This window comes from Pseudopipra pipra, chromosome 24 (genome assembly GCF_036250125.1).
Source record: "Pseudopipra pipra isolate bDixPip1 chromosome 24, bDixPip1.hap1, whole genome shotgun sequence".
Classification (NCBI taxonomy): domain Eukaryota; kingdom Metazoa; phylum Chordata; class Aves; order Passeriformes; family Pipridae; genus Pseudopipra; species Pseudopipra pipra.
This window is the reverse complement of record NC_087572.1, coordinates 3746538-3760485: the sequence shown is the minus strand read 5'-3', so window position 1 is coordinate 3760485 and position 13948 is coordinate 3746538. Positions and strand designations below refer to the sequence as shown.

Here is a 13948-nt window from a genome sequence, read left to right as displayed (position 1 = left end):
CCCAAACCTCCTTCCCAACAGCAGGGCTGTGAGTTTTCCCTGGAGGAGGGAAATGGGCAAGTTCATAAAGCAAAAGGTTTATGAGCTCCAGGATCCAGCTCCTGTGGGCAGGAGAGAGGCCAGGGGTCAGCGGGGCAGGGGGGATCCCAACCCCGCTGCGGGCTGGGAGGAGGGAAGAGCCTGGACAAGAAGAGATGCAGCACTTGGAGACATCCACAGAAATCAGTTTATTTCCCTGCCATCGGGATTATGAAACCACAGAAGCAGAGTTTAAATATTTACAAAGAAATCCAGCGCCCCGCAGAGATGAAGGGAACAAAGGACGTGAGGGACAGGGGGCTCGCCCTCGCCATTCCAAACCCCGCTCAGGTTAAAAAGCATCGGGAGCAAATGGGAGGGGGTTTCACAGTGGGGTTTTGGGAGTCCCAGGAGCGGGGCTGCTGGACACCCCCAAGTCTCAGCTTTGGCAATTCTTGCGGAGCTCATGGATAAAACACGGGCGGGCCCAGGGGGCTCGAGGTTATTGCTGCTGCGTAGGACGGGTCAGCTCCAGCCCCAGGGCCGGTCACTCCAAGGAATCACACTTTAAATAAACACAGAGGGAAAGGATTCCTCTCTCCCAACCCCCCGGGGCACGCTGGCCTCTGGCTACCGGGTGGAAAGGCAGGGGAGCTCCGGAACACACCATCCTTTCATCCTAAGGTTCTCTCTGATCGGGATCTTGGCTTTCTGAGCAGCCCCAGGCCCAGCACCCTCCATCCCATGCTCCCCACACAGGAGGGAAGGGACTGTACAGAGCAGACACTGGCATGTTGGAGCTCCAGAGAGATGGGGAAGGGTGCCAAGGTCGGCATCCACCCCAGGAAAGCCAGCACAGGGCGAGAGAGAGACCACGAAGGAGAAGGGAGAGGCTTAAGGGGCGATTTAAGTGACTGAGGAAAAGGAAACACAAAAACAAGCCCAAGAGGAGGCTCCAACCCTCCCATATGGCTGGAGGAATCAGGGAGGTGGGAGAGGGCAGGGAAGCACATGGGGAGGGGTCTGAGAGCCAGGGGGGTGGCAGTGACTGGGCTCCCCAGTCAGAGACTGCAGGGAGTCCAGGAAAGCTTCCCTGCTGGCCACAGGCACTCCTTGAGCTTGAAATCCATCAGGCAGCAGGGTAACGAGCTGGCTTTCCGACTGGAAAAAGCTCTTCTCCTCCCTCTGCAGTCAGCAGGGATCTGCTTAACTGCACATAAGCCTTCAGCCAGGCTTGTTTTTTAAGAACCCACCTGGCTCAGGGCCCTCCAAAACCAGCACCTGCAGGGCAGAGCCTCGGCAGACACAGACCCTGACATGGAAGGGGTGCTGGGTCACACCCAAACTGCCTTCCTGCCTGGCACTCAGGAGCCACCTCACCCCCTACAGCCCATCCTGCCCCTCCCAGGGCTCAACAGGGCCATCAGCCCCCACCACTGCCTGCCTCACACCAAACCCAGCCCTGCAAAGCTGTACCCCGGGTGTGCCCTCCAAAGCACACCAAAGGTGCTGAACCAGCTCTGAACCACCACCCAGGGGGAAAAGCCAGTGTCCCAGTTTGCTGCTGCAAAGCCCAGCCAGAGGATGGGCATCTCCCAGTCCCTTCACCTCCTCTTCTCATCTCTGGTGGCCCCTCTAAGCTCAGGTGCTGCTCCCACAGGGGCCTCCAAACCCCACGCTCAGCCCTCTGCCCCAGAAACACGTCCCTGCCACCGCCTGGGAGACACAAAGGACAGGGATCAAAGGAAAACGAGAGGCTTGTGAGGAGTGCAAGGACAGATTTAGCTATTCAGAGCACAGGGAGAAGCAGGGAAGCGCTATTTTCTCTGGCACAAGCTGAAAGGGCCCGAGCAGCTGATTCCCAACGCTGCACCAGCCTCCTGAAGGGGTGCAGACTGCCATGAGCCATTCCCAAGCCAGCCCATCGACTTTCCTGCCTTTCCAGGCTCGCCAGCGGGACCAGGGGAGCTGGCCCTGCCACAGAGCGTCCCTCAGGAGTGTCCCACCTCAACACCTTCCTGCCACTGCCAGGGAGGGAGACAGTGAGTGCTGGGGCACCCCATCCCCCCGGGAAGAACCCCACACCTCCCCTTGGAATGTGTGCTACTGGAGAGACGTGCAACAGGGAAAACAACTCCTAACTGGAGACTCAGGGAATCCGAGGGAGCATCTGGTGGAATCTGCCAAGAGGATGAAAGCAGGTGATCAGAGAGAACCTTACAAGGTGGATGTGCTTGTGCTCCTGGAGGAGGCAAGGTTTGCCTTGTGGCTTTTCTTGGCACTGAAAGCAAAGGTGCCCAACCCTTCCCTTTCTTGATCCCACTCCCACCTCCCCAGCTCCAGGCAGGGAGAGAGCAGGAGCTTCCAGACCCCTGACACTGGGAGACACCATCGACAGAACAAAAACAGGAGGAAAAGAAGGCAGTTCCAGGAAACAAAGATGAGCTGTTACAATGGAGTGGGGTCACCACCTTCCCTGGAAAACGGCTCCCAGAGTCCCAAGCCTCCATCCCGCTGGATCAGTCACAGTTTCTTCCTTCGTGTGCTCAGGGATTGGGGGGTTCAGAGCTGCCATCACCGCAGGTGCAGGGTGAGAACAACGGTCACAATCACCCCCAGGAACAGGATAAAGGGCAGCCAGGTCTTCACAAACCCCCCTATGCTGCAAGAGGGAGACAGGGGGAAGGTTCAGACGTGGGAAACCAGCAGAGACAAAAGGATGGAGGGATAACTGGAGCAATCAGAGGGAGACAGACGCCTTTCTGACTCTGTCATCCACTGCTGGCACTGCCACACATCCCCTCATGCTGGAGATACAGTGTAAAAACTGGGACTAAGTCAGGTCCACAACAAAAATATCACAAAAACAGCGCTGGAATCTCCTCCCAGCTTAAATTAAGTCAGAGACTGACACATTTAATACCTGCACAGACAGGAATGGTGACAGACCACAAAAAATGAAACCTCATTACCACAGACATCGCTGTTCTGAGTGCTGGTGGATTTAATCACGACAGCAGGAGCTACACTGGTCCAAAAGCTGGTAAAGAAGCTTTTCCAGAACAGGGAAGAACCCACAGGAGTGGAGCTTTATGCAGGGCAGTCCCTGCAGAATCTCTTTTTCAGGCACAATGAGCTGGAATGGAGATTCAGTGCCCTTTCCTTAAGGAAAGCTCAGGCTTTCCCTCTCCACCCCAGTTGGAAGCCCCACAGCTGCTGGAAATCCAACTAGTTTTTATGTAAACAAGATTCAAGAGAGGGAAGAGAAACCAGTAATCCTTGGAGACAAGCCATCCTGTGACCTTATGTTCTGACCTAACCCAGCCAGAAGACAACACAGAGTGAGATTTGCTTTAGCTAGCATTTCCCAAATTCCAGGCGCTCCAAATTAGCAGCCAGAAAGAGTATTTTGGGAGCAGCATCTAGTGCAAACCAGCAAACACTCCTGAATCTAAGAACAGGCAGTGATAGTGCCACCCACCAGCAACACACCCACGGGTTGGGAGGGGGGGAGATGTTTCTCCCTTTTCCACAGGACAAATGGATGCTTTAGAGGGCTCAGGAGAATGAAAGAGCTGAGTCCAGACTGTCCCTCGGCTCACCTGACGTATTTCCCATACAGGAGTGTGAAGAAGCAGAGTTTCACCATGTTCCAGGAGGTGCTGTTATCATACCTCATCAAGTTTAAGGCCAGGGCCACGTGGGAATGGCAGTTATCACAGCAAAGGTTGTGCTGGAACAGGAAAAAAAAAGGGATTAGACATCCTGTTCCTGACCCAGACCTGGTGCACCCTCCAAAATCACAGAATCCCAGAATGGTTTGGGTTGGAAAGGACCTTAAAGATTATCCAGTTCCACCTCCTCCCATGGACAGGTACACTCTCCACCAGACCAGGCTGTTCCCAGCCCTGTCCAACCTGGCCTGGAACACCTCCAGGGACGGGGTATCCCCAGTATCTCTCCAAACTCCAGGGATATATCCCCCCCAGACCGGAGCCGTACCATGCGGTGCTTGTACTCCTCCGAGGCGTCGTGCACGGCCGTGTCCCAGGCGTTGGGACCAGTGGCGTAGACTTTGTTGGGATCCAGCTTCCAGTACCTGGAAGGATGAGAACAGATCCCACTGCATCACTCTGCTGCTGCACCTTCACCACTTCTTGCCCTTGTGAGATCACAGAATCTCCAGAGTTGGAAGGGATCGTCAACTCCAACTCCTGGCCCTGCACGGGCTTGAAGGACTTGGAGAAATCCACTGCCTCTGGAATCCACAGAGCCCAGCTCTTTGAATAAGCAGAGGGCAGCAGAAATGGCTGCTCAGCACCCACAGCACCCCAGAGAGAGAAATCACAGACCTCAGGGGCACAGAACACCCTGAACTGCTTTCACGTCCCGTGGTACAGAACCTCCCGGCCATTCAGGACACAAACCTGACCTGACACATCCACAAACCCCAGGCACCTCTTCTCCTCCCCCCAGAATCATTAACAGGACGTCAGTGACGACAGTTCATTAGTACAGCCAGGCACTGTTTACTCAGAGCACTTGTTAACACCATCTTAAAACGCTTTAGCCTTTTTCTTTTTCTTTTTTTTAAACAAAGGCTCCACACAGCTCTGGTTATTAATGCCATGACGTTGCTGTCACGCTTCTAAGAAGATTTAATTTAACGTGGTTTCCTGAAAAGCAGAGCCACAGTGGCCATCAATGTGAATTAGGGCAGCTGAACACCAGGAGAAGCAATATCACAGCTCCTCTGTCCCCATGAATTAAAGGACACCAGAAGGTCAGCTGGTCAGTTTAATAAAAACAAACAGCACTTACTTCACTGGTTTCCCAAATGCCATGTTGTCTTCCTACAAAAAGAAAAAAAGAGGAAAACTGTCTCAGGAGGATATAACCCCGTGCAAAATTCATGGCATGGATCGTGCTGGAAGGTCTCACAGCCCAGGATGGCTGAGTGATAAAACTGCCAGGCTGCCTCAGCAGTCCCCAGACTTCAACCCTGTGTGTGCCTGGTTTAGATTCTGATTGTTTTCATATTCCTGATCTGAGCTTGAGCGTATTTCTACTCCAGAAATATTCCCTACACGGGGAATACAGGGAATAAGTGCCTTGTTCCCCTCCTTTTTTTTTTTTTTTTTAAACTGTTAATATTTTGTTAACTCAAAGTTGCAAATGTCCCAGTCTATTCAGAGTACTAATCATCCCAAATTAAAACTCACTTTGCTTCCAAAGCCCACTGGACCACAAGCAGCTTTCAGGACTGGCACATACAGCACAACAGTTAACAGCCATGTTACTTCTGTTATTCAGAATTAGATTGCTGGAAGAGAATTTAGGTCCAAAACACCTAATTTGGAGCCTGGAATACAAGATTTTTTTTCCCCTTCTGCTCAGCAAAACAGGTATCTATTACATCCCCAGGCGAGCTCCACTGGAGCTGCCCACGGAGCAGCGATCCATGACCTTTAAAAGCACTTAAAGTTGTTATTTTGCACAGCTTTGGAGCTGCAAGAGGCAGGGATGGCTCGAAAGTCACGGAGGAAGGAGAGGAGCAGAGGGAGCAGGGATTCTCCTCATGCACCCGGATCCAGGATCTACTTACGGAGACGAAGTACGGCCCCGCGAAGTCCCGGATGACTCCAGTGGATGTGCAGATCCCCATGTGGCCAATGATCGGGAAGAGCCACCTACCAAGGCAACAAGGGGTCCATCAGGTGGGATATTTGTCCCTGATCACACCGAGGGCTGGGAACTGCTGCAGTGGGAATGGCTGGAGTGGGAATGGCTGGAGCGGGAATGGCTGGGGCGGCCGCAGCCAACAGCACAACGCAGGGTGGGCAGGCAGGGATAACCTGGGAGACACGGCTGGGAGGAGGAAAGGGGGGAGCCAAAGCCAGGGAAAGGCTGGTAAAGACCAGGAAAACAAGGGAAAAACACACAGGGAATGCCCAGAACTCCGCTGGCAGCAGGTCTAGAGGAGAGCTCCAGACACACACCCCAGATGGAAGGGCGAGCCCCGGTCTCCCAGACAAACCCATTCGTGGAGCCAAGGAAAAAGATTAGATCCTGGAGAAACTGCCTCGGGATAAACCGGACTTTCCACTCCACTGAAAATCAGGTCACCCTGCCCATCTTCCCACCGCCCTGCAGCTTTCCACAGCAACCTGGATTTGAGCTGTCTGGATAGAAAACAGAGTTCCTGGCTTTAGGAAGATCATTCCCTCCTCTAAATGATCCCATTGTTTAAAAGACCTTCTCCCTGATGGGTATTTACAGCCCCAGGGAGCAGCAGACCTTTATCCCAACCCCCTTTCCATCATTATCACTTAGAATTAAATACTCCAGGCCACATTCCAGCCTTCTCCCACATTCTCCAGCATCCTCAGGTTTGGTGATCTCCCTCTCACTCCTCTCTCCCTGAGGGACAGAGTGCAGGGACTAATATTCCAGAAGAGACCCCAGCAACGGATTCACAAGCCATGGCTTCACCAGAGACCCTAAAAAACCCACCAGAGATCCCAAAATAAAGTGGGACCGAGGCCTTTGGAGGAAAGTCAAACCACACAAGCCAACAAGAGGGGCTGAGGATATAAATAGCACATAGTTTTTGGATAGCTGTGGATAACAGCTGTGGATAACAACCCTATGACGTGGGGAAAGGACTCTGGAAGTCCAAAGTGTGGCTGGATTCAACACTGTCACCTTCCCAGGTACAGACACTTCCTCTTTGTAACTCTCCTCTCAGCAAAATGCTTGATTATCCTTTCCATGAAGAAATTTTCCCTCATATCCAACCTAAACTTGCCCTGGCACAACTTGAGGGTGTTTCCTCTCATCCTGTCCCTTATTCCCTGGGGGCAGAGCCCGACCTCCACCTGGCTCCACCCTCCTGTCAGGGAGTTGCAGAGGGAGCAGGGCCCCCCCTGAGCCTCCTTTTCTCCAGGCTGAGCCCCCCCACAGCTTCTCCTTATCAGACTCGTGCTCCAGATGCCACAATCCACCAGGGAATGCTCCCACAAACACGGGTGCCCAGTGGCTCTGGCAGCAGGGCAACTCTCTTTGTGAGCCCCAGCGGGGGTTAAGGAGGTCAAAAAGTTTTGGAAAATCCTCCAGGAAAAGACTGGGGTGAGAAATTTAAGCAATCAAAAGAGATAAACGGGACAGCAAGAGGGAAGGTGCAGCTTTTCCTGGGCGAGGAGAGCTCCGGACCATTCCCGATCCTGGCACACACCACACCACATCTTCTACCTGACTTCGAGCTCTGGCTCGGTAAACATCACCTGATGGGAACCGGAGGGGAAGAGGAAGGCAGGAAAACAAGCCTCGGTGTGCCCAGACAACCCCCACAGCCACATCCACAGCTTTTCACGTTCCCACGACCAGAGGAAAACTCAGAAGTTCTCCCTGGAGCCTGCTCACACTTGGCTGGAGAGCCTGGGAAGGCAAACCCAGCCCTAACTCATCAAAAGCAAAGCACCCGAGACTCTCCTCGGGGGCACGGGGTGGTCTCAGATCCCCGCGGGCAAACTTCTGCTCCAAAAAAAGCCTTCCCACGTTCCCCTGGATCCCGCTCCTGCAGGGACAAGCCCGCTCAACCCAGAGCCTTCCCTACACACGCCCTGGCTGCGGGGAGGGGGAAAACAAGGAGCCCTTCCCAGGGACAGGGGCCCGAGGCTGCCGAGGACCCCGGGAGGGGCGAGGAGGGACAGGAAAGGGCGAGGAAAAGCCCTGGGGGAGGCGAGGGGGGACCCGGGAAGGGACATGGGAGGGATCCGAGAGGGGGAGACCCAGGAGAGGTAAGGGGGGGTCCAGAAGGGCGAGGGGGTCCCGAGAGAAGCGGAGTGGGGAACCCGGGAAGGGCGAGAGGCTCCAGGAGAGACAAATGGGGGATCCTGGGAAAGGCGGGGGGGGGGGGGACCGGGAAGGGGGAAGGAGGAGACGGGAAGGGCGATGGGGGACCCGGGAGGGGCGAGGGGGAACCAGGGAGAGATGAGGGGGGGGTCCGAGAAGGGCGAATGGACACACGGGAGGGGCGAAGGGGGGGTCCGAGAAGGGCTCGGGGGGCTCAGGGAGGAGCGAGGCGGGGGGACCCCCGAGGGGCGCGGGATGGGCGAGGGGACCGCGGAGCCCCCCCCGCCCCGGGCCCCGGCGCTCACGTCAGGACGGGGATCGGGGTCCACACCACGCAGTGGGGGAAGCGGCCGCGCTCGGCATCCGGGGCGGCCCCGCCGCCGCCGCCGAACTGCTTCATGCCGGGCTCCGCCGCCGCCATGCCCGGGGCGCGCGCCCGCATCGCGTCACTTCCCGCGGGCCGCGCGCGCTGCCGGGAAACCGCCGGGACAGCGGGATAACGACGGGATAACGACGGGATAACGGCGGGATAACGACGGGATAACGGCGGGATAACAACGGGATAGCGGGGGGCACGGGATAGCGGGATAACAACGGGATAACAACGGGATAACAACGGGATAACAACGGGATAACGACGGGATAACTGCGGGATAACAACGGGATAACAACGGGATAGCGGGGGGCACGGGATAGCGGGATAACAACGGGATAACAACGGGATAACAACGGGATAACAACGGGATAACGACGGGATAACTGCGGGATAACAACGGGATAGCGGGGGACACGGGATAGCGGGATAACGAGGGACACGGGATAACGGGGGACATGGGATAGCGGGATAACGGGGGACACGGGATAACGGGGGACACGGGATAACGGGGGACACGGGAACGGGACACGGGATAACGGGGGACATGGGATAGCGGGATAACGGGATAACGAGAGACACGGGATAGCGGGATAACGGGATAACGGGGGACACGGGATAACGGGATAACAGGGGACACGGGAACGGGAGAGACCCCAGACCCCAAACGTCGGCGACACTGACGTCGGGCTGGAACCCCCACTCCGGTCCTGGACCCCAGCCCCAGGACCGGACCCTAAACCCGGGTTTGGATCCCCACTATGGGACCAACATCCCCAGCCCCGGTCGTGGACCCCCATCCTGGTCCTGGACACCCCCTCTTGTGGCCCAGCACCCCCAGCCCTGGTTCTGGCCCCCTGTCCCAATCCTGGACCCCAACCCCAGTCTGGACCCCAAATCCAGGCTGGGACCCCCCTTCTGGGCCAGCACCCCCAGTCCCCTGCCAGAAGGGAGCGAGGTTTGTGTCCCTGCCCTGGGACAGCCCCTCCTGGCAGGTCCCTTCACCCCTCACACCCACCTTGTGTGGATCCAGCGACCTCCTCCCTGTCGCCCTTCCCAGGGCAGGATCTGGAAGAGCCCCCCCAGGTGAAACCCCCTCAGGGAAGCGTGGGAGCAGGAATGGCCATCACATGGAGACCCCCGGGAGAGGGGAGGAGGGGGAGGTACAGCCCGGGGAACAACAGCATTTACAGAGGGAGAATCGGGTTAGAAAAATAACAATTGCTTTATTAGGAAGTTTAATCCAAACTACACGAGGAAGCTGAAGAAATGCGTTTATTCCGGATTTCCACCCACCACAGCACACTCAGAACACAGAGCGAGACCCATGGGAAACACAGGATGGGGATGTTCTGCCCCAGGGGTGCAGGAGAGCGTCCAGCATCCAGCCCCTGCTCTCCTCTCCACACTTTCCTTGGAAGCTGCTCATTTCCTCCTCACACGGAGACCCTGAGCCGTGTTTTCCTGTCGAGGGCATGGAGTGGCCAGAGCTCTCCAGGACATTTGTTGGTGTCACACTGCACCGTGCCAAGGGGTTTGGGAATAAAAATAAACAGTCTTTGCCCCTTCCTGCACGTGGTTGGGCTCCTCTCCAGGCAGCTCCAGCGCAGAGGCTTTGGGATTAACAAAGCCTGTTCCCAACAGTCATCACAAACTTACAGCTCCCACTTTTTACTGACATTTCTCTCCTTCAACAAAGTCTTCTCCCTACTTTGTGTCCTGCTTTCCCTTACCTGACTTTTTCCAATCATTAAGCTGAGCCCAGCCTTTCACCTCCATCAATATTCTCTGTTCTGGGACAGAAGAGCACTTACAAACCCACGAGTTTGAGATTAGTGAAGCTTCCAGGGGGAAAGCCCAGGAGATGGGAGACCTCTGCCCATGTCAGAGGGGACACCATTTGGTGTCCTCCCATTTCCAGGGGCCACTGTGGCAGCAGAAATTACTAAGGTCTCATGTTGAGGTGGCCTCCCCACCTTGAGCCACACCAGCTCCTCCTGGGCACTCAGTCTTCAACACAAGTACCTCAGTAATGCCCTAAACACTACATTTACACATTTCGTCGCCTCTACCGAGTCCTCAAGACTTCATCTAACATCCCACCTGATTTCCTAGTCTAGACCATGGTTTAGGATAGCCTAAGAGGTAAATATTTCCAAGGCAGGTGTCAAGAGGATGATGCCAGACTCTGTTCAGTGGTGCCCAGCAATAGGACAAGGAACAATGGCCATAAACTAAAAGTTCCACCTCAGAAGGAGGGTGGCAGAGCCCTGGAACAGCTGCCCAGGGAGGGTGTGGAGTCTCCTTCTCTGGACACATTCCAAACCTACCTGGACACATTCCTGTGTCACCTGCTCCAGGTGACCCTGCCTTGGCAGGGGGGTTGGACTGGGTGGTTTCCAGAAGTCCCTTCCAACCCTGACTATTCTGTGATCCTGTGGAAGCTGCTTTGAGGGCATTGGGATGGACACAGAGTTGTCCATCTGGTGCTCACACTGAGCTGCAGCATGGGCACTGTCTCTATGTGACCTGTCACTGTGCCAGGAGCTGATCAAGAGCCTCAGACTGTGCTCCTCGGGATTCGACAGTAAAGGAATTCACAAAACAGTCTCCAAAAGAGAGAAAGCTGACGAAATCAAACACTCTCGAGAGCTAAGCCATGGCTGGTGCTTTGCTTTCTGACAGACACTTCCTATTTTAGGACAAGGAGCAGTGGGTACAAATTGAAAGAGGGGAAATTTAGGTTAGGTATCAGGAAGAAATTTTTAACTCTGAGGGTGGTGAGGCCCTGGCACAGGTTGCCCAGAGAAGCTGTGGCTGCCCCTGGATCCCTGGAAATGTCCAAGGCCAGGTTGGACGGGGCTTGGAGCAACCTGGGCTAGTGGAAGGTGTCCCTGCCCATGGCAGGGGAGTGGAACAAGATGGGCTTTAAGGTCCTTTTCAACCCTAAACAATTTATGATTCCATTTCGGCACTTGGGATGGAAGATGCACACAGAGGTTGTGTTTCAGTGAACACTTTTTGTTCAACGAAGGAAAAAAAAAACCTCTGGCATTAGTTTGCTCCCGGCCACCATAAACATCAGAGATTGTGAAAAATCCATGAATAGGGGCCAATGTTCACATCAGCTAATGTGGTCCTGGCATGTTTGTCGGATTAGGCAATGGATTTGCTCTTCCTGCTCGTGGCTCTGAGGCTGCTAAGCAGCATATCACCAGGGACCAGCTCCTTGGCAAAGCCACGCAGCAGGGACATCACTGACAGCCTCAGCAGGACACGTCCCCACAGTGCCACCTCCCGCGCGGGCAAGGGGCTGTTCAGACAGTTTAGTCCCTCTCAAGCCAAGTGCAGGAAGACAAATCCAGCTGCTGAAGCTCGGGAAGAACACAGCTTTCCCCAGGCTGGATTAAAAAAAAAAAAATAATAATTAAAACAAAACAAAAAAATCGATAGAGCACTGGTGTATTGCACATCTCTTTGTGTTTGTCAGGGAAGCACAAGGGCTCTCCAGCTCCAGCACCGCACGGATGAGCTGGAGCTGACAGCAGGGTCTTCCTAGTGACAACTGGAAAGCTGCTGCTGTTGTGCTGCTATTGATCTAAGCAGAATACAAAACACCTGAAGTCAGCAGGGAAAAATAGCTGCAGTTGGAACAGGAACTGCAGGGGGGGCAGGGGGGAGAGGACAGGGAGGGGAGAGCAGGTAAGAAGTTCTCCATGCATAAAATTAAAGGCCAGGGTTTTATTGCAGCTCTCTTGCCTGACTACAGCACTGGATCGATGTGCAGAGCAGGAATGGTGCCATCATTGTTTGTGCAAGCTCTCGTTGGAGGAGAAACAAAAGGTTTTGCCAGGGACTTGCCCCTGATGGCTCCTCTCTGCCGTTGTCAGTGAGGAAGCAGCTCTACCTCCCCTCAGCCAAAACATCCTCAGGACAAGGAGGACGTTTCCCTGCTCACTGCAGGTGCCAGGGTGTTGCTCGTACCCTGGTGATCCAGAGCCTTCCTGAGAGGAGAGGATGGACCAGTTTGTCCAAGCACACACCACCATGGGAGCAGCTGGAGCCCCTTCCCAGCCCGGCTCATGGCAGAGCCTGGAAGGAGCGGGCGCCCAGCCAGCTCCTGTTCAGCAGCGCTTCCTTGGGAACCTTCCCTGTTGTGACAGCTCGAACATTAGAGGGACTGCCAGAACCAAACCACTCCAGGAGGAGATCCCCTCCCCCTCCTGACATTGACAGCCGAGGCAGCAGCAGGAGCCGACTGGAAATGTCACCGAGGCACCACGGGCTGATGGAGGACACAGAGCCCGGTGTCCTTCCCCCGCCCCGGAGGTGAGGCTGGGCTGGGTTGCTCTGCATTTTTGTTGTTCCCCTCCTCTGGTCTGTGCCTGCTGCAATCTCTGACAGGCTCTAATGGCTCAGCATGAACCAGAAACGTCACTCTGGGCTCTATTGATGATGGTGCTGCTCAGGAACAGGCGCAGCTCAGCCACCCACCCCAACTGTGTGGCCCTGAGCCACCTCACCCCTCAGCTCTGACCTTCGGGTCTTTTCTCTTTCCTTGTCACTTGGAAGCTGCATTTCCTCCTCTCTCTCTCCCTCTCCAACTGACACAGCTGGTCCACAGGGCAACTTTCATGTTTAAAGGAAAAGCCACCAGTTTCTCAGGGACAAGTGGAAGCACAGAGCCAAGTGCTGCTCACTATGATTTCTCAGCTATGAAATCCAGGACAAGACCCACCTCTTCTCTGTGCCAGCCCCAGAGAAGGTCCCCATCAGTCTCATCTCCTGCAGCAGCAAGGCCTGAAAAAATTCCAAGGACTGAACTCCCCCCTGTACCCACAGCAGGCAGATTCCCAACATCCTGCTCCCATTTTGCTCAGAGACAGGAGCCATCTTGAGCCCTTTGCACATTTGTTCCTGGCACTGCAACAGTTCCATCAGAGAAAAATGAATTTGTCAGTCAGGCTGTGACTGTTCCTCCCCCCACATCCCAGACTATATCACTCCTCTCCCTTCTCAACCCAATCCCCTCACCAAAATTACAAATAAAACTCATTTTCTGGGTCCTTCTACCCATTTCCACCCACGATTCAACCACTCAGCTTCCAACCACTCACTCCAAGAGCTGACCCAATTAGCTGATTGCCAATTCCAGCTATGGATGCTCATTGCTTTGTTAGAGCAGAGCTGCCTTTTCAAGCAATAATTTATATCAGACAGGATTTGAAATGAAGAGGCCTCAAAAGGCCTTCAGCTGAAAGGTGTCCAACGGGAATTTTTTAAAGAGTTCAAATGGATTCTCAAAACAGCAGACTGGTTTTCCAACTCTTCCTTAAGGGCTGCAGCTTGGAGGGCAGGGAAGTATTTGGGAGGTTTTGCAGCAGGAGCCCAGAGGAGAAAGTGAGTTTGTGAGATCCTTTGGCAAAGGATCATCTCTGGGTCTAAACGGTGTCGGACCCTCACTCCACTGACAGATGAGTTCCCAAACCTGGATAAACTAACTCAGCACTAACTCAGTGGCAACCACAGCTTATAAACCACATTTTGGGCTCCCCAGCCCCCATTCCACTCGAGTTTTTGGAGTCTCTGTTCTCCATGAAGCACAGACAACACCCAGCCCCAACCAGGCCACCCTCCACCCACCCACAGAGGAGGAAGGTAGAACAAAGCCAGAACAATCCCCCAAACAAAATGACACCAAGA

General features: G+C 54.6%; 1 protein-coding gene across 1 annotated transcript; it reads right to left on the bottom strand.

Annotated features, from left to right (window-relative positions):
- Positions 1-203: 203 nt before the first annotated feature.
- Positions 204-8331, bottom strand: TMEM222 (transmembrane protein 222). The gene is made up of 6 exons (XM_064635194.1): positions 8178-8331; positions 5624-5708; positions 4840-4871; positions 4021-4117; positions 3621-3751; positions 204-2680 (listed from the first exon to the last, which is right to left on the bottom strand). The coding sequence occupies exons 1-6, from the start codon at positions 8312-8314 to the stop codon at positions 2593-2595; spliced, it is 570 nt and encodes a 189-aa protein (XP_064491264.1). The 5' UTR covers positions 8315-8331; the 3' UTR covers positions 204-2592.
- Between the last annotated feature and the right edge of the window lie 5617 nt (positions 8332-13948).